At 37.3% G+C, this 22861-nt stretch overlaps 1 protein-coding gene across 1 annotated transcript; it reads left to right on the top strand.

Moving 5' to 3' along the window:
- Positions 1-29: 29 nt before the first annotated feature.
- On the top strand, positions 30-5802 carry qrsl1 (glutaminyl-tRNA amidotransferase subunit QRSL1). The gene is made up of 11 exons (XM_044141931.1): positions 30-159; positions 849-1008; positions 1086-1184; positions 1258-1354; positions 1448-1609; positions 1686-1861; positions 2236-2348; positions 2740-2932; positions 3028-3145; positions 3237-3442; positions 4309-5802. Exons 1-11 carry the CDS (start codon positions 136-138, stop codon positions 4524-4526), a joined length of 1566 nt encoding a protein of 521 aa, XP_043997866.1. The 5' UTR covers positions 30-135; the 3' UTR covers positions 4527-5802.
- The last annotated feature ends 17059 nt before the right edge of the window (positions 5803-22861 follow it).

The following is a 22861-nucleotide window of genomic DNA, read 5'->3' as shown; positions in this document are numbered from 1 at the left end:
TTCTTCAACAGCCAGCCAATCACAGACAGCGCTGTTAGACGTTGATCGTAGACCCAGACATGGCGACCTACAGGTAGAACACACTGTGCTAATGTTGATGTTAATTTGAAGGGTGACCGGAGAAAATCAGCAGATATGCTCGGACTGACATTGAAAGAGGTTAGTTGCTCATTTACTGATTCATCTTTTTATATTGAAATAGGCATTTTTTTCCCCAATGTTACGTTAGTAAGAAAGAGAGATGAGCGATAATGAGATGTCTGGTTATAATGCACAACACAAAAACAGTGGGTTTTATGGGATGGGTTTCGTGGACATGGCCAAAGAAAGAATTTGTTATACTGGATTAAATACTGATTCTCATTGAGTCACAGGTCTCCAAATCGAGATTAGTAAATTCCACCTAATTTGTAGCATGAGATTTACGTACAAAATCTCATCAATACCTTTGGGAGGATTAAATAAAATATGTCCAATTCATGAATTAAAATGGAACAACGCATGACCTATTTTTTTTTTAATTTAAAAATGTGCAAATTAATTTTCTATCACAAAAGATAACTCAAAGATGCATAACATAATCTAATTTATTTTATTTAAACTAACTTGGAAAATAGCAGTGAGTTTTGCTCCCTTAGTTTCAACATTATTGCTGTTTGGTTTTCCAAATTTAGTCTTTTTAAAACATTGAGAAATTATAAAACATACCTAGTGTAACAATTATTCAGATATATTGTGTTTCTGTTGTACATATACAAGAAAGTCCTAAAAATGTAAACACACTATAGAAATTAAATGTTTACTTGTGTAACTCCCTGCTTTAATCGGTGTTTATGTCTTTTCTCCAGGTGTCTTTGGCATTCAGGGAGGGGAGAATCTCCCCAACTGAGCTCTGTAGGAAGTGTCTGAATCGCATCAAAAAAACTCAGCGCCTGAACGCTTACATCACTGTTACAGATGAATTTGCTATGTCACAGGCTCGACAGTCGGAAGCAAGGCTGCTTCAAGGTGTCTGAATTACATGAGTTCTTATCTCATTTTGATTTTGGCCACAGGTGTTGACGCGTTAATGCATTTTGTTCTAGGCATCCCCAAAGGACCCCTGGATGGGATCCCCTTTGCTGTCAAGGACAATTTCTGCACTGCCAATATTAGAACAACATGTGCCTCCAAGATGCTGAAAGGTTAAAGCATAAAATGTTTCTAATATATAGTCAATATCAGTGCAGGTATGTTAAAATATTGCTCTTTCTATAGACTACACTCCGCCCTACAATGCTACAGTTGTACAAAAGCTTCTTGACCAAGGGGCCGTACTGATGGGGAAGACTAACATGGATGAGTTTGCAATGGGGTAAATCTAAATCTACCGTAAATGCAGAAAATATTTTGGAAATGTGTGGTTTTATTTTTAAGTTAAATTAGTGTGGGTGTGTTGTCCTCTCAGTGCAGGCAGTACCGACGGGGTGTTCGGTCCAGTCAGAAACCCGTGGAGCTACGCAGCTTCATACAGAACACAGGGGGGAGCAGCTTCTGACTCCGACTGGGTCATCACTGGAGGAAGTTCTGGGGGAAGTGCCGCAGCTGTCGCCTCATGCACAAGCTACCTGTGAGCATGCACAGTGATACTCACAATGAAGAAAAAGTTGAAAAATATTCACTGATATTTGCAAATGTTTTGACAGGGCTTTGGGTTCCGACACAGGCGGTTCAACCCGTAATCCCGGAGCGCTGTGTGGAGTGTTCGCCCTGAAACCCACTTACGGCCTGTTGTCAAGGCATGGCCTCATTCCCTTAGTTAATTCCATGGATGTCCCTGGAATTATTACACGCAGCGTCAGTGATGCAGCTATTGTCTTAGGTAGGGGACTTTTGTCTCTTTCTTTTTTAGGATGATAACATATTCTGAAAATAAAATAACGTTGCATCCACTTTTTACAACTGTAATTCAAAATAGGTGTGATCTTATTAAACCTGAGGAGAAGTTGTATCAAAAAACCTCCAATATGTTTTGCACAGCTTCAGAAATATTTTTACCCAGGCTTCTCTGATGTGACATAAACACCTAAAGCAAAGTGAATGATTATATTATTTAGTGAAACATGTTCCTACAGTATTACATTACATCTAAGAAACAATATTGGTTCATCCTAACTCACTTTCTACCAGATTCTGTGAGCCACAGGAACAAAATAGAGCAGGTGTAACCTGGAACTGTGTTTACATGTCAAACAGGTGTCCTCCAAGGCATTGATGTTAGAGACTCGACCACAGTACCTGCTCCATCAGCACTAACAGATCTTCCTGAAGACTTTGATGTTAGGAACATCTGTGTTGGCATCCCGAAGGTGAGCTAATATAGTTAATTAAACACTTTTATCTACATCCGCTGCTCTGGGTATGAGACCTTTTCACACCTATTACCAACACAGACCTAATATTAAGTCGGTCTGTGAGACAAATACATAAACAGTCATGGTGCATGATGCTTAAACCCCAAGCTCAATTTTTCTTTTAGAAAAAAGTCCCACTTTACAGTTTTTAGAGAAGCTGGAGGAGCCACTACAGCTGACTATAGTCATTCTTCTGTTCCATCCATTCATTCATCCATCAAGCTTTCCATTTCTGCATGTTCAATTTTTGTACCTAAAATGTAGCTCTAAGCAAATGAGATGTAAAACAGAAAAAAAAATGTTCAGCAACCATGAACCGTGTTTGGTGTCTGCCATCATCTGTCAGGAGTACCATGCCCCCGGCCTGTCTGAGGAGACCCTGGCTCAGTGGAGTCGTGTTGCAGACTTGTTTGAGAAAGCGGGAGCCCGGGTGAAGCAGGTTTCCCTCCCACACACTCGGTACTCCATCGTCTGCTACCACGTCCTTTGCCACACCGAGGTGGCGTCAAACATGGCCCGATTTGATGGGCTGGAATACGGTACAAATGTAACCGTGTGGAGTTAAATGTGATGCAGGCCTATCGTATGATGGTGGTGAAGTTTTGGGGGTTCTGGTGTTTTTCTCCTCTACTAGGTCACCGGAGTGAGATGAAGAGCTCCACGGAGGTGATGTATGCTTCAACCCGACACGAGGGCTTCAACGATGTAGTCAGAGGGAGGATTCTTTCCGGGAACTACTTCCTGCTTAAACAGTAAGGCTGCAAACTGTCTCCATAAGCAGCCTTAGGTGCCTACAGTGTCTGGCATCAGTACTTTACTCACAAAGTGACCAAAACTTTTCAGGAACTACCAGCACTACTTTGTGAAGGCCCAAAAAGTCCGCCGGCTGATCGCAGACGACTTCCGGCACGTTTTTGGTTCAGGGGTCGACGTGCTGCTGACTCCCACAACACTGAATGATGCAGCCTGTTACCATGACTTCACACAGGAAGACAACCGCACTCGCAGCGCACAGGAAGATGTCTTCACCCAGCCTGCAAACATGGCAGGTATGGAGTCGTACCTTCTCTTTAGACTACATAAGTGGCAGCATATGAAGGATGTGTGGGAGGATTTAGAACCTTATAGGCTTTACGTTATGGAAACACACGCGAACACGGGTGGGGGGGTTTTCAGCATTGGGCAGATTTTATGTACTTAAGCATATTACAATTGTGCTTAATAATAAAGTGGAAGAAAAGAAATACATAGTTATGAATTTATTTTTAAAAATATGAAAATGTGACATGCATTGGTGTTCAGCCACCTTTTCTCAAATACTGTGTTTATCATCCAAAAGTACAAGTGGTATGGGATAACATCAAACCTACGTAGGTTTGGCCATCCTACATCTCCTGTTTGCAGAGCAAATATGTGGAAGAAGCTGCTCCTCTCCCATATTTTCCATATTACTAATGAAACTGAGATGAAACTATTTAGCCAATGTGCAATACAATATCTATAGCAGAAAATAAACGGTGCAACATCATTGACACCCGATAACCACAGTGAAATGTGGTGATGGCAGCATCATGCTAATTATATACTTTTCTTGAGCAGCGCCGTGAAAATTAATCTGAGTTGAAGAGAATTTCAGTTGATGGGGACATCTGTAATTGGAGAAAAAGCTGGTTCCACACAGTATTGACTCAGGCGGATGAATACAAATGCTTGACAAACTGTTAGTCTTTCATTTTGTAAGAAAATTTGCTAAGTTTGTTTCTCTCTTCTTCCACTTTACAACTATGTTTTGCTTTGTGGTTGAATTATGAGAAAATGTGGAGAAATTTTTAGGGACACTTGTAACTGGAAATGTAACGTTGTTGCAAAATTATAAATGGGAAATGATCTCAGTGTTTTTAATGTTTTAACACAGGCCTCCCTGCTGTCTCTGTGCCGATCGCCTTATCACGGCGGGGTCTGCCCATTGGCTTACAGCTCATCGGCCCCGCCCTGGAAGACAAGAAGCTGCTTTGTGTCGCTCAGTGGATCGAGCAGAGGGTGGGCTTCCCATCCATTAGTGACTGCGATGACACACAGGAGAGCAGGAAGGATCCAAGAGTGACCAGGAGGGAGCAGACTTCAGCCGTCTGAGGAGCGCTTTCGATACTATCAAAACTAAAAACAACTCCTGATATCCTCATAGGAAGTTCTATATTGAGTTATCGGATCACAAATTACAGATGCTTTATAGTGATAAAGTACATTTAATAAACTACAGAATGTTAAAACCTGACTACTGTTTAACTGGGATGTTGCATCACATCCTGTTACATAGACATAATGTAAGAGCCGGCCATTCTCGTTAAGCTTGTATGTATTTACAGAGCCAAAGTTCTTCCATACTAGAGTACAAGTCTATCTTTAGAGCTCTTTTCTTCGTTGTTGACTATGAAATTCATTTTGAGAAATTTCATTTTTGGGTTTCATTTTGGGCTCAAAAAGTTACATATGATATAAAATGTCACTTATATCATATGTAGAGAACATAGATTTTAATCCAAAAATATATATTTTTTATGCACAACTTAGTCGGGAATCACATGTCTGATTATTAAAATACAGCAATGTGAATATAAACTGACTTTAAAAGCTTTTTTTTCTAATCTCTTGTTTTGATGAGGCATTCAGTCATTTTACAAAAATTTTTATAAAATGTAGAAGAACATTTATAGCTAATTTACTAATGATATTTAGCCACTTTACAAGCATTAGAATTAAAACAGAGACAAAGAAGAAAAGGAGTTTCCTCTTCTAGGTAGAAACCAGACTTGCACTATTTTACATCGAAGGGTAATACAAAAACATCTTCATTATAGATTTCTGGTTTATTCTTTCAGGAACTCCTATCAGTAAATACAAAGATCAAGCCACTCTACTGGCTTCCTTAAAACTGGAGGTATTTTCATCATGGAAATAACTTGTCGTGAATATGATGACTACCATGAGGTAAAAGCAAATAAGAATGCTAATTTTAGGAAACACAATACATCCAGTGTTGCACTCGTCGTGTCACTGTTGGCAGCAGCAATGCTCTTGGGTTTTTACCATATAAAGCTCAAACCAGAAGTATGTGACCTTCCTGTCTTCGTAGGTATGGTCTCAGCTGCAGTTTGTCTTTACCTTCTCATTCTCGTACATCTAAAAAAAGCACCTAATCCTCATTATGTTTTTAGTAAGACATTATTTCTCGCAGACAACCGTTTATTTTAATAGGAAATGAAAAGCAAGTATACTGAAACAATTTTCTTCATGATTGAACCGGCTTGTTCAAATCGGTTCTGATGTCTCCTGTTGGTGTTGTGCAAAAATTTCAGTGTGACAAATTCAAACTATGTTCAAACCAAAAGTAAAAGACATTTAACAATAATTTCAGCTTAAAGTCTTCTCTGTGTTATGCATCTACAACAGTTTTAAACAAAAAATGAAAAGGCTTTTGTTTCTAGGCAATATAATAGTGTGCCTTTTTAAATGGTAGCCCACATAAGGGTTAAGTTACAGTTATTGTGGGGATGAAATGTGGTGAGCGGTCTCATAGCACAATAATATATTTGGAGACAGAAGTGACTATATTTATTATCTCAAAAGCAAAGGGGCGCTACTTGAAAGCTGATTGGACAGAAGTATGGTCCTTTAATGCTTTTGATGTAACTCAATTGTTAAACTAATTATTTTCCTAATTTTAGTTGGCCGTTTCTTGCAATAATGTGCATACCTCTTGAGCTTTTTTTTTTTTTAGGCACAAACTTTAATATATCTTTTGGGGATTGCATGAGATAATTGCTGTGATGTGGAACCAAAACATTTTTCAAGGAAACATTTTAAAAGTATGAAGCCCCTACTCAAAAATGCCCATGACAAAGAGCATTTGTGATTTTTTTTTTTAATTCTTACCCCAGATGCTTAGTTTGATGTAGACCTGGACTTTAACTAGACCATATAACAAATCTAGACCATTCCATTGTGTCCCTGGCTGTATGTAGTGTGTATATGGTGTGTATTCTGTTGTCCTGCCTCAGTTTTAAGTCTTTTGCACCAATGACTTAAAACTGTGTTTGATCATAAGGATGGTGTGTTTAGGGCATGTTTGATAATAGCTTCCCTCCATACGCAGCATTTTTTAAAAATAAAAAGCCAAACTTAACAGCCTTCTTATCGCAAGAGCACTTAATATTGTCTCCAAAATTTACAATTAAACTCTACTTCGTGTTTCTTTGATACTTAACTTCCACAGAAAAGTCTGTGGTTGTGGCGTGACAGGATGCAAAAAAGACATGCAAAATGTTCACATTGTGCATGTTTGGGTTTCCTGTTGGTTTCCACTCATCGTCCAAAAATAAAGAAGCTTCCCTAAGTGCAGATTTTGAGCTGACATTAGTTGTACATGTGCATGGTTGCTAGTGATCAGATTTAACTACTTTCCTGTTCACAGTATAACCTTGGAATCCATAACCCTGAAGGGAAAAAGGTTTATTTATGTTACTTAAATACATCCTGGTTTCCATCTTGTACATAAACAAGCCTGTTATCATAGCTTGATCCTGGCATATGAAAATGATGTCTGAAGCTGTAGATAAGCTGATCACTGGTGCTCTGTTCTAGTAAAGAGAATTTTACATAATTTTCATGATGCTACCTATGAAAACAGTCCCCAGAGTTTATTTCCATGTGACTTGTACTCTTTCCTCTGGCATATCTGTATGAAAGCCGGCTTGACATGTAAATATGTAGTCTTTTTTAAAAATCCTTTTCTAGTCTCAATTCTGTCTAACTATGAAAATAATAGTACTGTATTTCCAGCATTATTGAACATCTCTGATCAATGCAAACGTTGGGTCAATTTTGTAAAGAAGTGAAACACTCAGAATAATGCCAGCTTAAGTACAACTCACTTGTACCATAGGAGTTATAAATTGTTACCCTGGTCACCAAGACTATGAAATTGATATGTTTTGGGGTTTTTTTAACACCACATTAAAGTGTGGTGTCGCTCCCTGAATCAAGTTTTATCTACAGAGAAAAAAACATCACGTCACCAAAACCATCTGGCCCGGTGTTATTGTCTACTTCATTATAAGTAAATATTTATTTAATGTTCCTAAATAAAGAAAAGAGAAAATGCACAACTTAATGTTTTAAATGTGCAAAAGCATCAATCTAATCGAATCTAATTCACAAGTCCGCAGGTTGGTCAGACAGCTCAACAGGATGTAGTTATCTGATCTGTATTTGAAAGAAGTTCCCAAAAGTTCAGTCACGATAGAAAATGAAGTGGAACATAGGAATGAGAAAGAAACAGTACAAGTTTATGGCCATAGTATTTGTTCTCATTGAACTTCCTCCTATTTAAATCTAAAGCATTTTTCAACTACCGACAAGCAGAGTTGAATATTCACACTACAATTAAGTGGTATAAATATTTCTCATTTAGCACCACAAAAGACAATCGAGGGACCACCATCTGTACTTGTACCGCAGTTTGAGAAACATGTGTTAGAGGACAGGGGATCCCATTGGACATATGCTTTTTTAAACTATTTGGTAGAGAAGAATGGGCAAAACTTTCAGTCTGTGGAAAACGGATAGAGATAGCGATAGATGGTTCTGCAAAGTACTGCCTCAGCAGTATTATGAATGCCACACTTTTCAGACTAACTCATGTATCATTTTCCTTTCATGTAACAATGTCCTACTTATTGCTGGTCTTTCTCAAAAATCCCAGAAGAGTTAATCAACATTTAATAAAGTTTAAACATTAAAGTTTAATGGTTGCTAATACATGTTTAAAAGAAAAGCATCACATTCATCAAATGAAACCCAATTATATTTCTGCATGCTAACAGAGATTCTGTTAGTATGTGGTTATTGGTTTGGAACTTGTATGAACAATACTTTGTGTTTAATAAGTTACAGTAATTAATACCATGGTTGATTAATATGTATGAATTTGCCACTGAACAGGAAACATTGTGTGTTTTTAGGAAGATTATGATGACTAGTAGTTCATTTTTTATAGAAAAGAGAAGCAGGAAATACCTGCATGAACCTCCTCCTATTTAAATTTAATAAATTTTTTCAACTACTGATCTGCGGAGTTATATATTTTTCACATACATACTTTGTTCCTTTATATATTTTTTAACATTAAGGGGTAAATTATATTTAAAAGAGAGCTTATATTCCTCATTGAAAAACAAGTGTCAGGGTGCTTTGTTTCCTTGTTCACAAATGAGTAAATAGAAATCTGCAAGGGAAGAGAAAGTCTGGTACTTTTTGTACATTGTAAGTAAAATTTGTGTTGATATTCAAACTGTGGGAAAAACAGTCAAAGACTGTTATTGTTGTAGCATGCAAGATTGTGGTCAGGTGCATCCTGTTTTCTTCAGCTTAAGTTTTATTGTATGTAGTTCGTTATTAAATTCTAAAATACAATAAAGTACAAAAACAATCCAGACAAACCAGAATCAGTTAGCAAATGTTGAGTTTGTTTTGGGGTTTTTTCTAATAACGGGGGCTAATAAAATTCAGGTACAGATTTATGTACCGTAATATAATGCCAAGAAGAAACACTATTAGCAGTGACCTTAATGAAACAGCTTTTACTTACCATCACTCTAGACCCATTTCAAACAGTTTAAAATCCACCAATCTAAATGAAATACCAATGAAATTCAGTGGATCATTGATAACCAAATGAAATCAGTCGGCCACTGTTGCAAAACTGAATTTATCTGAATAAAATCGAAGAAGCTGCAAAGCAGGAAGTGAAAAACAGGAATCCGAAACCAAACAAAACAGAAACAAAACCTGCATGAGGTAGAGCAAGGATGTCTCAAAGCGAGCAATGTATTGAAGAAAACACAGCACAGATGTCTTGATTAGCAAACCAACTGTTAAGAATCAACACAGTTTAGAAAAGTCTAGAGCACCAAAAAAATATATAAAAAACTGAGGGAAAAGAGAATAAAATCAAGGCGAAATCAACAAACCTAAACATAATTAGGAAAAACAATAAAAGAGAAAACACGTCATTTATCTTATTTCATGTAATGTGAACATATTTTCTACATAAATAAAATCCCTACCAGGAGCAACTTACTGCATACATCCTCCTTATTGTTAAACTTGGAAAAGATGAGTAAAAATCTTAAAATAAAAGGATATTTTTCTACAATAATAGTTCCATGGATAATGACCTATGTATTCATAAAAAAAATAATCTGGTGATTGAGATCAGGCCATTATCCTCTAGAATATGGCCAATTCACAGAAAAGTTTGTAGAAAAGTTATGTGGTGAACCAACGATGATAAGATAAGACCCAGCCTCAGTAGGGGTCGATAGGGCATCATATGCTGACGCTTCTTCACCATTAAACATCAAATGATTTTGGTTGAAAAGTGTATGATTGTATCTAATAGCATTGTGTATTTAAAAATAGTAATAAGTAAAGGTCCTTGATTACAATTTAAGCAAAATTTTCAGTCCTGAATGGGAAACGTCTAAATGTGATTTGTCCATTGTCATCTCAAGTTACTTTCCACAGTAATTAGATTAGAAGATATACATATATTGTCTAATAGTATAACAACATCCACCTTTCTGTTAGGCCTATCTCTTTGCTCCATAGTTTCCCTTTTCGTAAAAACCGAAACTGTGAAGACTGACTGCTTACTTAACACTTGAATTGCAAAACAGATTTTTACATAATCTGTACAAGTTTGTACTGGACAGTTGTTAGAGATGTTTTGTAATATACAAGGTTGGATTCTTGGTTTATTTGTTCTAAATGCAATTTCATGCTAAAACACATATGAGGTAAAAATGATCACTGAGCAACAAAGCAGAAAATCATCCAAAGTTGTATCTAACTTGAGCATACACCACCCAAATGTTAGTTGTGTGCTGAAATAGTCAAATAAATAGTTTTTTGTTTGTGTATGCGTGTGTGCTCATTTTACTTTGCGTGTTGTGACAGACTCGACTTCTGCTTTGCAATTCCCCATGTGCATTTGTGTCCCACGCAGCAGCTCAAAGCAAGCACGGAGAATATCTTTAGAAAACTAACGCCATGTTTCAAAAATTTGCACAATTTCAAAAATTTTCACAACTGGTTGCTCTGACACCACTTAAACCAGACTGCATGTAAACTTTTCCACAAAACAAGTTGGTAGAATAAATGCACAGCTTCATGTTTTAAATGTGAAAAAGCATCAATCTAATCTAGTCTAATTCACAAGTTCGCAGGTTGATCGAACAGCTCAACATGAGGATGTGGTTATGTGATCTGTATTTGAAAGAAGTTCCCGAAAGTTCAGCCACGATAGAAAATGAAGTGAAGCATAGGAATGAGAAAGAAACTGACAAAAAAGTCACACACATTAGAGGGTGCATTTAAATTAGCATGGTGTTTTATTTGCTTGTTTTTCTTGTGAAGATGGGTTTAGAAATAATTCCACTAGTACAAGTTTATGACCATAGTCTTTGTTCTCAGTGAACTATTTCACGAGTACCGTTTTATTTGCACTTGATGTGGTAATAGAACTTCCTCAACATGAACACTGTTGCCAAGACACTGCAATGATACTCATCACTGAGATAGTACAAACTTAATCACTCTGCTACTGACAAGTCTGTATCCTCCTCCACATAGTGAGATCACAGATAATGATTAATGCAACACATAGAAACAGTAGTGAATGCATTGATTTACATCATTCACTACAGATTTAATCTGCAGCCCAAAATTCCATAAAATAAAAGAAGGCTTGCAAAATATAAGAGTTTGTTAGTTTATTTATTCAAGCGACCGTCTTCTCTGTCTGTATAGGACATATTGATAACGTCATGAATAATAGGCTTTCCTCTTGGTAAGAAGTCCCTCCAGCTTCTGTTCTTCTTTTTCACCATATTGTATTTTTGTGTAAGTGTTTATGGACAGAAATAAAGAACACATAAAACAATAATGTGCTTTGTGGCGGTACCAGTATTGACCAAAAGAGCAAACTAAGCTTAGTAGACAAAGATTTCACAATTGAATTTTTCTCTATTATATACTTCTTCACTAGTTTCGGACCCACTTTTGTATTCAGAACTGCCTTAAATCTTTGATGCCTATACGCTCAGAAATGTACCTTAAAGATTCCTATAAGATTCCATATTCAAATGCTTGTATCGTACAGTTGTGGGAAATTTGTTGGCTGCACAATGTCCTGCTCCACTACGTCCTGTAGGTGCTTTGTTAGACTGATATCTGGGTAGGGTTATCCCAATGTAAACTATTTAAGAAAGGATAACTCCATAGTTTCTATGCTACCTAAAAGATTTGGGCAATAATTCTCCAACTTGTTATTTTTCACTTTTGGAGACACATTGTGAAATGCAGGCTAAGTTTTCCACTGTTTGCTTGAAGTGGAGGACCAGTGTGGTTTTCTGCCCTCATTGGATAGTTTCTCTCTTTCAGAGCATTGTGTCTACACCTAAGAGATGGCTGTGGGTGAAAATCCCAGTAGATCACTGGTTTCTAAAATACTCAGACCAGCTCACCTGGCACCGATAAAACATATAACAACATTTAAACCAATTTTCTTGCCTGACTGGTGTCAAACAGTTCTTGACACCAGTCTTACTACATCTTACTTACCTCATTCAACCAGAACGAAGATACAGTAAATGCTGGTTTTCAGTACTTTGAATAGTTGACAACCTGTAAAGAAGCTGACGTCCAGCGTGTCACCTCCTTCCCGAAAAGAGTAAAACTAGACTACAGAAGGCTTATGCTGGCTTCCTTCAGTTTTAAATCAACCATGTTTGTGAAGATAAATAGCTCACACTGGTTCCAAACCAACAAATGATAAGTAAAAGTAAATGTGCAGTTTGTGCCAAAAGACTGACTTCATAATAAATTTGTGGTCTGTACATCTGTTTTATATCTTCTGATTTAGGTTGCTTGGGCTTGCCGACCCATTTGTAAACATTTTCAAAAATTGGCCCAGCTGTTTTAAGCTGTTGGACCATGTTAGGGTTAACCAAAACCCCTAAAATAAATGGCTCTAATACTTTTTTGAAATCTCCTGAGTAACATGACTCATAATAAGTGAGTGCACAATATCTGCTTATTGCTTTAAGATGTACGTGTAGAATAGAACAAAATTTCAGAAATAGGATGAGTTGAACATTAATAAGTTTTAAATAGGATCTAATAAGAACTTTGTCTGAATAACTTTTTAGGAAAAAAATACAAGAGATGTCAGTATTACCTATCCTGTTGACCACATTAGAAATGTAGTAAATATTGTGCAGAGCCTTTGTAAATTTTTTTTTTTACTAAGGCAACTGTATTTCTACTGTCTTGTTTTCCAAAATTCTAAAATTATAATAAACTTAGTAAAATAAATTATTTCATGGTTGCTTCTTCAAAACATATTTAATGACTTTACAAACATGGTTTTAACCATTTAGGATATAACTAATCTTAAATGTGAGGCGTTCATGCAAAGTAATAATAACTGAAGTGCTCGGTTTTAAGTAGTTCTTTTATGAGATCAAAGAAAAATCAACTCAGTGATGAAAGCTCTGGAGTGTCCATCTGTCCTCCACTGCATTTCATGAGCTCACATCTACCCTACTAGAAGAGAAATGAGGAAAAAAGGTGATGCTTTCAGTGGTCACACTCTAACCAAACAAAAACACTGGAATACACTCCAAGTTAAATGACTGTTGCAGGAACCTGACTGAGGCTTCAGCAATTCTCTTTTTCTTTCACTATGTGTAACTTCAGAGGGAGAAGCAGAAATTCAAGATGAACACAAACATCTGTTCAAAAGGTCTCTATGGTTTCTGACTTGGAACTGAGGACTGGGTAGGGTAGGGGGCTTATGGATCATGAAGCATGGGTCCTGATAGGAATCCAACAGATAAGAAGAGGTGGAGAATGGAGCCTTTGTGTGGTGATCAGAGCAGGATACAATTCCCACCCAGATTGGAAGTGGGTGCCGGGAGGAGGTGGGACAAAGAAAAGGTGAATTCCAGCATTCTTTCAAAGATAGAGAGACCCTTTGATGGCAAAGGCCCCCTCGACAGGTGAAGGAGGAGAAATGGTTCGGCAGCCTCATTATTGGGAATATTGCGAAGATGACTTCAACTAAATTCTCATTGTTTTCAAGTCACAAAATGTAAACTATGAAGGACAGAATATTCCAAATTGAAAAATCAAACTGAGAAACAGCACTTAGGCTGGAATTTTCCGAAGATGTGATGTATCTTGGAGATACAACAACATTTATTCATATTGCAGTTTGTATGCAAATCTCAAACATTATAGGGAAGGATGAGTTTAAAAGCATTATTTTAATAAATGGCAAATCAGCATTTTAAAGAAAGGGTCGCTTGTGTTTTGGAAACCGTAAATACTACCACTACGCAACACACAACTGCCACTTCAGTGCACGGTGTTGAATGAAAGGTTTATTCACATTACAACAGTTGAAGCAAACCCAACGAGCCCCAGAGGCAACAGAAGATAAACATCACAGCCTGTATATCTTTCACTGGCAGCTTAATTAATGGATGATGCTTCCACCCATGTCCTACAATAAATCAGTAAGAAAACAATTGTCATTATAGCTTTATTCAACTGAAAGAGTTTAAGGCAAAAATTCGGAAGCAAATTAAAACTTTAAGACATTTTGACCCACCAACACACAGAAATATAAGAATTTTCCAGAATAAGAAAATCTTAAAACACATGACAGCACCAAGTGAAAATCAGAACGTGTGTAGAGCAACTAGAATTGCTGGATTGCTGTAGTCCATTAAAACCTTGATGTAGTTCCCTCCACAAAATTAAATAGGCAAACTTATTGAAAGATTTCCATTGAGGATAATGTTAGATGAGCAGATGACAACTTTCCAAACTGTCCGATTGTGGCATCAGACATAAAGTTGGGAAGCTGTGAAAGCCAGAGGAAACAGCACTGGTAGGAATTTGAAGGTCGAGACTGAAGATGAAGTGACATTTGAAGTCATGGCACTGGATGAAGTGTGGGTTGTTGGAGTCGTGGTGGTTGTTGGAGTCGTGGTGGTTGTTGGAGTCATGGAGGTTGTTGGAGTCATGGAGGTTGTTGGAGTCATGGAGGTTGTTGTAGTCGTGGTGGTTGTTGGAGTCGTGGTGGTTGTTGGAGTAGAGTTGTTTGCTGATACTGTCCAAATCACCTGCAATACAACATTACTGTTTAAATGCAAATTAAAAATTTCCCCATGAACACTGGGCTCTATTCAGGATTAAACATTAGTTTGTATGGATGTGTCCTGTTCCATTGTTCTAATACATCCTTTGACCTAGTAACTGCTTTCTGTTAAACATGATGTTTAAAGCAGATAGAACTTTTATGAAAAAAAAATGTGCTGGAGCTAGGAAATGTCTAAAGAATCAAAGGTACTGAGCAGTATATAAGAACACTATGAGGCAGTAGGTCACTTATTTTAAACTCACAAAACACAAATACAACAGGGGCTTAAATTAAGAATATATAAACTTTGAGGAAAATATTACAATATTGAGAAGTAAATAATCAAGTTTGTCTAATAATAATAAACACTGAAATGTAAACTAACCTGTGATGACAGATGGAAAGTGAACACAACCCCTGCAAAGAAACCGAACAACATCTTGATCAGCTTGATGATTCCAGTAGGATTCTGTGTTCTCAAATGAACATTGGAGGGGACTCTGCAATGTTTTAATTGCTGTCGGAACTTTCCAAGCTGGGGACCACACCTGTTTTTTCATGCATTATTCAAGACCATCTGGACAAATGTATGTTTGTATTTTAATGTGAAAGCCCTCCTTTACATATTTGACTTGGGGCTGTTTCTATGTAGCCTAGATATGGAAATATTCTGCATCTATTCCAGGACTGGGTCGATATTATCAATAAGCAAAAAAAAATAATGTCACATTTTTCAAATGTGTATTTAATTGGACACATGGTATTGAAAATTAGAAAATTGAAAAACAAAGACTTTCAAACTGACTTCAGATACACTTTGCAGGCTTGCTCAAGCCCACTTGAGGCTCATGATGAGTTTGAGAACTTGTCATGTTAGTGTGTGTTTTATCAGCGGAGCCATAAATTCTGCTCTCTTACAGAAAGGAGATGGAAAATGTAAAGCCGTAAATTTGTGACCCTATGCTTAAAGGTACTGAAAACAATGATTCAAGCAACTGCACCCCAAAATTAGAAACACACCATTCATGGTCAAAAACAATGAAAACCATGAATGGTAGGTTTTCAACTACCAAGGAAGAGTTAAGCCATAGCAATTGTTGCACCCATGAATGGCTCAACCAGGACAACAGTAAGTGCAATTAGTTTTTTAATATCTATTTGCTCCCACTAGCTCAGGTTACAACAGGAAATAAGGTTAATTGCCATATCTATGCGGATGATGCACAGCTTTACATTATGATGTCACTGAACAGATCACTGAACCATCCATTCACAGAACAGATGCTTAGAACAGATAAATGTGTGGATGTGCCCAGACTTTCTCCAGATGAACAGAAACAAAACTGCAGTTATTATCTTTGGACCTAAAGAGGAACAATCAAGAACCAATGCATAGCTTCAATTATTTCAATTATTACAACTAAAAACTAGTGGTCAGGCCCGAAACCTGGGAGTAGTGATGGACTCTGACCTGAACCTTCAGAGTCATATAAAGACTGTGATGTAAACTAATTCCTGAATTGGAGGACTAATTTCTCAGCAAGATTTAGAGAAACTCATGGGTTTATCTATAGTCGCATTGATTACTGCAACAGTGTCTTCACAGGTCTGCCTAACAAATCAGACAGCTGCAGCTGATCCAGAACACTCCTGCTCATGTTCTCACTAAAACTAAGAAGATACATAACAACAGTTCTAAAGTCCCTACAATGGCTCCCTGTGGCTCAGAGAATAGACTTTAAAATACTGTTAGTTTATAAATCTCTGAACGTTTTAGTGCCACAATATATTAAAGATCTGCTGTTGTTGTATCAACCTTCCAGACCTCTCAGACCTTCTGGTTCTGGTCTGCTCTGCATCCCCAGAACCAGAACCGAATGAGGAGAAGCAGCATTCAGCTGCTGTGCACCACAAATCTGGGACAACCTTCCAGAAAACTGCAAAATTGCTGAAACACTGAGTGCCTTTAAATTTAAACTAAAAACTCACCTGTTTAGAGTCGCCTTTGAAGCATAAATTATTAAGAATTTAAAGATAGCACTTGAGTAAATGTAATGTTTCAATTGTTGAATCTATGTTGCATGACTGTGTTTTTTGTGTTTTTACTATGAAATGCCTTGTTGCTTAAATGTGCTATACAAATAAAAGTTAAATGATTTTGATTTGCTTTACCTCTGTCTCTGTCTGTCTAGTTATTCCTTATTTCGGCCTCCCTTGTACTGTTTCTAGTTTTCTTATCTTGTTACCTTAGGTTTAGTTCTTCTTTGTATGCATGCCAATCTTTCTTTGGTGATTCTAGTTAGGTTATTTCTTTGCTTAGTCCTTCTAGTTGTTCTAACTCTTATTACTTTTAGAGCAGCCTTGTTTCTGTCTTGGTTCTTTCATGGTTTCCCCTCTCTTTTTAGTCTATCATGTTTTCTTTTAGTGTTAGAATTAGTTCCAGCTCCTTTACACTACTTCCCTCACTCTTTTGTGCTCCCTTGTATATCTATATAGTTGCCCTGTGCCACTTTCTCCCAAACCCGTCAGCATGGCTCCTGCTTACCACTCTCACCTACAATCATTAGCTCATCAGCCCTGGTTTTGTCTAGCTCTCTACCTCCCAGTATTTTAGCCTCTCATTCTCTCCCATTACTCATCTGATTCTTATGTCTACTCCTCTTTGAGTCCCTGTTTCTACCCCATGTCTTCTAGCTGGAACTTCTTTTGGTTTAATTTTCACTGTTACCTATGATCATCTATCTTTTGTAAGAGTTTAGCATTTTTTCATTAATTCATCTAACTCAGTAGCTGCCTCTCTGCTTTTGGGTCCACACTTCAACAACCAAAATCATGACAATCTCTTTCCTAATCCAAGCTTTTGGTTGAGATTTTACTGCAACAAACTGTATACATTAACTGCTCTTTTTCATCCAATATACTTGAAGACTGTCTCAGCTTATCTGTTTAGCTGTTATTCTCTCCTAGATGAAGCCACTAAAGGTGCAATTACTGCCACTAACTTTATAATTTTCTTGGTACTCAAAGATCAGCGCTTCTGTGTCTTTTTGTGAATCTGCTCTGTCTTCTCAAAACTCTAGTTGGTCACTCATACTGAGCCAGGTCCTGCTGAAGGATTCTTCTTGTTAAAGAAAGTTTTTCCTCTCCACTTTCACTGCATGCATGCAGAGTATGAAGGCTTGCAACCAAGTCAACAACTTAATGCAAGCAACTGTCCACTGTAAATGCTACTGCAACTCCATGACTACGCAACTTGCTGAATTTTCTGAGACAGAAAAGCTTTTAACCAATTTGAATACATTGAACTTGACTGCACTGACTTATAATTAGGATCATTTGGAATGTATATACTTGACTAAAAATCTGTCTGTGTGATTGTACCTTGAGACAACATGTGTTGTGAATTTAATCTGGCAGTCATGGAATGCATATTAAAGGCCAACCAGCCAATCCACATTTACAAAACTGAGAAACACGCAAGCTGGAAGTTTCCAATAATAATGCATTTTATTTGACAGCATCTTTCAAAACACCCAAGGACACTTCAGAACATTAAAAAACACAAATTAAAAAGTAAAGAAATGGCTACAAAGACACAAAATAACTACACAAAGTGAGAAGGCTAACTTGAACAAATGAGATTTGCGTTGTGCTTTGAAAGTCAGAAGAGAGTCAAATTATGGATGTCAACGGGAAAAGTGTTCCAGACTTGGGAAGCAGAGTAAGAAAAGTCTCTTTTCCCCATGGTGATGCAATGGACAGGAAGAACAATTTGAGATTAATGAGTAGTAAAAGCATTATTTTAATAAATGGCAAATCAGCATTTTAAAGAAAGGGTCCCTTGTGCTTTGGAAACCTTAAATACTACTGTCTCTCACATCGCTGCCACTGCCACTGCCACTTCAGAGCACAGTGTCGAATTAAAGGTTTATTCTCATTACAACAGTTGAAGCAAACCCAACGAGCCCCAGAAGGCAAGCATAAATTATTTAATGGTTGATGCATCCACCCATGTCCTACAATAAATCAGCAAGAAAACAATTGTCATCACAGCTTTTTTCAACTGAATGAGTTTAAGGCACACTGCTTAAAATTTGAAAGCAAATTAAAACTTTAAGACATTTTGACCCACCAACACATGGAAATATAAAACATTTCCAGAATAAGAAAATCTTAAAGCCCATGACAGTACCAAGTGAAAATCAGGACTTGTGTAGAGCAACTAGAATTGCTGGATTGCTGTAGTCCGTTAAAACCTTGATGTAGTTCCCTCCACCAAATTAAATAGGCAAAATTATTGAAAGATTTCCATTGTAGATAATGTTAGATGAGCAGATGACAACTTTCCAAACTTTCAGATTGTGGCATCAGACATAAAGTTGGGAAGCTGTGAAAGCCAGAGGAAACAGCACTGGTAGGAATTTGAAGGTCGAGACTGAAGATGAAGTGACATTCGAAGTCATGGCACTGGATGAAGCGGAGGTTGCTGTAGTCATGGTGGTTGTTAGAGCAGTGGTGTTTTGTGCTTGTGCCCAATCCATCTGCAATAAATCATTATGGTTTAAAGGCAAATCAAAATGTTTCTTCAAGTAGGACTTTTATGAATAAATTGTGCTGAAGTTGGGAAACATCTAAAAACACAAGGTGCTGAGCAATATGGAAGATCACTATTTCAAGCTCAAAAACACAACAGGAGCATAAAACCTAGTGCTTATTAGCTTTGAGGAAAATATTTCAGATCTAAGTTTAAGAATTCTAATTAGAACAAGCTTGTCTTCCTTTCACAACTTTAAATTGCATGAAAGTTACCAGTCCCCGCAAAATGAGAAGCACCTAATCAAGTTTGTTTAATAATAATAAACATTGAAATGTAAACTAACCTGTGATGACAGATGGAAAGTGAACAGAACAGCTGCAAAGAAACCAAACAACATCTTGATCAGCTTGATGATTCCAGTAGTTTTCTGTGTTCTCAAGTGAAGAAAGGAAGGGACTCTGCGATGTTTTAATCAGTGTGGGAATTTTCCAAGTTGGAGACCACACCTGTTTTTTCATGTATTATTCAAGGCCATTTGGATGAAAGTACGTATTTTTATTTTAATGTGAAAGGCCTCATTTCCATATTTGACTGAAGGATGTTTATATGTAGCCTAAATATGGACATATTCTGGATCTATTCCAGGATTCAGACATTTTTTTTTTTTTTTTTTTTTTTTTAGTGTGTATTTAAAAGCATACATGACATTGGAAAGCTGCCTGTTGTGATGAAGAAAATACGACAAAAATTTTACTCAAACTGACTTCAGATAAACTTTGCAAGCCTCAAGTGGGCACAGTTTACATTTGTGAACATTTGTGAACTCATGTTAGTGTGTATTTAATTAGCGGAGCCACAAATTCTCTCTAACAGAAAGGAGATGGAATATGTCTTGCCATAAATTTGCGTCCTTAAACTTAACTGTACTGTAAACAATGATCCAAACACCAGCAAATCCACCCCAAATTTAGAAACACACCATTCATGGTCTAAAACCCTCCAATGGGGTTGTTCAACCACATTCAACTACCAGCAAAGAGTAAAGTCTTACTACCTTACCAATTATTGCACCCAAATATGGCACAACCAGGACAAAGGTAAGGACAATTAGTTGTTTAGCCATGGTCCATGTTGATTTGGATAGATTTGTTCCTCTGCTTAAATAAAATCATTGAAAAACAATTTTGTCTATAGTGATGTTATCTTTGATATTAAACCCTGCACTTCCACATCCATCCAGCAGTTAATGTTATCATTTGCATCAGGTGTATTGGAGCAGAGATCTAAAATATGAAGGACAGCAACCCCTGTGGACCAGGATGAGGAAATACTATTAGAGTATAGGCCTTTGTTTATGTTATTGAATATCCTGAACATTTGTCAGTCACACTGTCATACAGTAATAGACTTAGTCCAGGGGTCTTCAACTCCAGGGATTGAGGGCTGGTGTCATGCTTCTTTTCCACTTATCTCTGCTTCAATTCACCTGAGTCAAATAATCAGACCATTAGCAGGACTCTGGAGAACTTGACTGCGTGCTAAGGGGGTGATCCATTGAGTCAGGTGTGTTGGACCAAGGACACATCTGAAAGTAGCATGAAACCTGACCCCAACGCCTGGAATCAAAGGCCAGTTGTATGGCTCCTTCTCACCATTTAGTGACTTTGGTATTCTTCAATTTTGGATTATTTCATCCCTTCCATGATATTTCTTGTAGCACTCAATGTGCAATAATGCTTTGAATTTCTCCCAGGCATGGGTGGTGCAAAAGCAACATCTCTGGAAATGATTCTTGCATTGACTGAGCAGGAAGTGGTCAGCCAATGCAAGACTGACCACTTGGTCACTTCTTGTCATATCTTGAAGAGAAGTGTCCATTTGAGATCTATTTCCACGACCTACTGACCTTATGCCAAACCTTTGCATAAGATAATATGCCACAACCCATGAGAAGGTGAGCAAATTGATTGCCCCTCCTATGACACATTTGTAAGACAATCTCTAAAAGGTAAACGACCTGTACTTGTTTAGTTCTTTGTCAAGTCCAAATGACCTGAAAGTGCTTTTCACCACATTTAGTCATTCACCGTTTCACACACATTCACACACTGATGAGAGTAAGCTACTATATTATAGCAATAGCTTCCCTGCCACAGTTTGAAAGAAGCAAGACAGTCTTACACTGGTATCTAAAGGTCAACTGCCCTTTCCATATTTACAAACTAATTTGGTTTCAATAAATTTTGCTACCTTTGTGCTGGTTTGTGAAGCAAACCAGTACAATTTTTAAGACTTTAATTAAAATGTTTTCAGAAGTCATCAAAGATACCCCTGTCACCCGACATTAACAAAATCCAATGGTATCAACCAACTGTGCCAAGTTTGTGCAGCTAAAACTTTTCGTAGCACAGTTGATTGATCCCACATTTGTTTGATTTGAAAATGTTGGGGGCTGGTTGGCCCTTAAAACATTTATTAATATCTTTAGAATGACAGCAGTGCAAGCAATGTTTATGCTGCACAAGCCAGGACAAACATTTGACACTAATTTAATTTGATTTAGAGAAGATAGGGGTGGGGGAGCAAACTCCACTCAGTTTAAATACACAATGCACCAGCGACATCCACAAACAATCGCAATCGACGACAACACTGGTGTACTTGGTCCCTTGGGGATTCATTTTTGCTTTCAAAAAAACTTATTTGATGGAAGATGGAATGCTGGAAAAGATTATTTTTGTATGCATGTTGTTCAAATAAGAGTTTGCCCACCACTGAAGCTACTCAAGTCTAAAACACCATACCAATGTAAAACATCTTGCAGCAGCACAAATGTCCCCAATGCTATTGTTTGCATCCACAATCCACATTTCCTTTGAAGTATTTCTTCAAAGACGCTACATCAAAGATGAGCAATTTCTGAAACACTCAAAAGCTGAATGGGTAAAACATTTGCACCTATCTGATGGTCGAATAACTTAAAAAACAGATTAAAAAAATAAATATATTTGCTGAACTCATATGTCTATTTCTTCAATAATGTAGCTGCTAAAAGGGTCTGAAATTTTTTATCATAAACCGTGCTTATTTTGCATATGCTGACCCAGCAATTAACTTGATTAAAAATTGTAAGTTTTGTTTAGAAAAATAGGGATCCTCATTTAAAAGAACAAAACTAGAGATGTTTTAGAATCTGCCATCATTGTATTGCAACTCAGTTCACATTTAACCAGTCTATGCAATTCAGTTTCCATGTCGTCAAAATTACAAGACATCAGTGCAGGGCCTGTCAGTTACAGTCAAGATTGGGGGATGGGGAAGTCTGTCGAGTGACTCTCCTGCATTTTAAAAGTAGGTAAAGTCAATGTCAGACTTTTTGCAGTGTATGCACTATAAACATTGTCCACTCCCCCCAGCAATATACAAGAATTTCAGCCAAGTTCTCATTGGCACTCTGGGTTAAATAAAACTGAATCAGAGTCAGATGGACTGCAAGTTGACCAACTTACAAATGCTTAGCTTCAGTGCCTACTGGGTGTGCCTCAGCCCCAAACATCATTGCAATTTCACCACATTAGTCAAACATTTCGATTAGTGTGTTGGCAAATCTGCCTTATGGTTAGCAGAGATTCAGACAAGTAAACTGCAATAGAATCAGATTAG

This window comes from Gambusia affinis, linkage group LG16 (assembly GCF_019740435.1).
Source record: "Gambusia affinis linkage group LG16, SWU_Gaff_1.0, whole genome shotgun sequence".
In the NCBI taxonomy this organism is placed as follows: domain Eukaryota; kingdom Metazoa; phylum Chordata; class Actinopteri; order Cyprinodontiformes; family Poeciliidae; genus Gambusia; species Gambusia affinis.
Note: the sequence above shows the minus strand (reverse complement) of the source record. Positions and strands in the feature narration are given on the sequence as shown.

Excerpts from the sequence above, each read along its gene's own strand:
- qrsl1 (XM_044141931.1), top strand. The coding sequence starts at position 136 with ATGCTCGGACTGACATTGAAAGAG. Across the intron at positions 2,933-3,027 it reads ATTTGATGGGCTGGAATACG|GTCACCGGAGTGAGATGAAG; the intron begins GTACAAATGTAA and ends CTCCTCTACTAG. Across the intron at positions 3,146-3,236 it reads AACTACTTCCTGCTTAAACA|GAACTACCAGCACTACTTTG; the intron begins GTAAGGCTGCAA and ends AAAACTTTTCAG.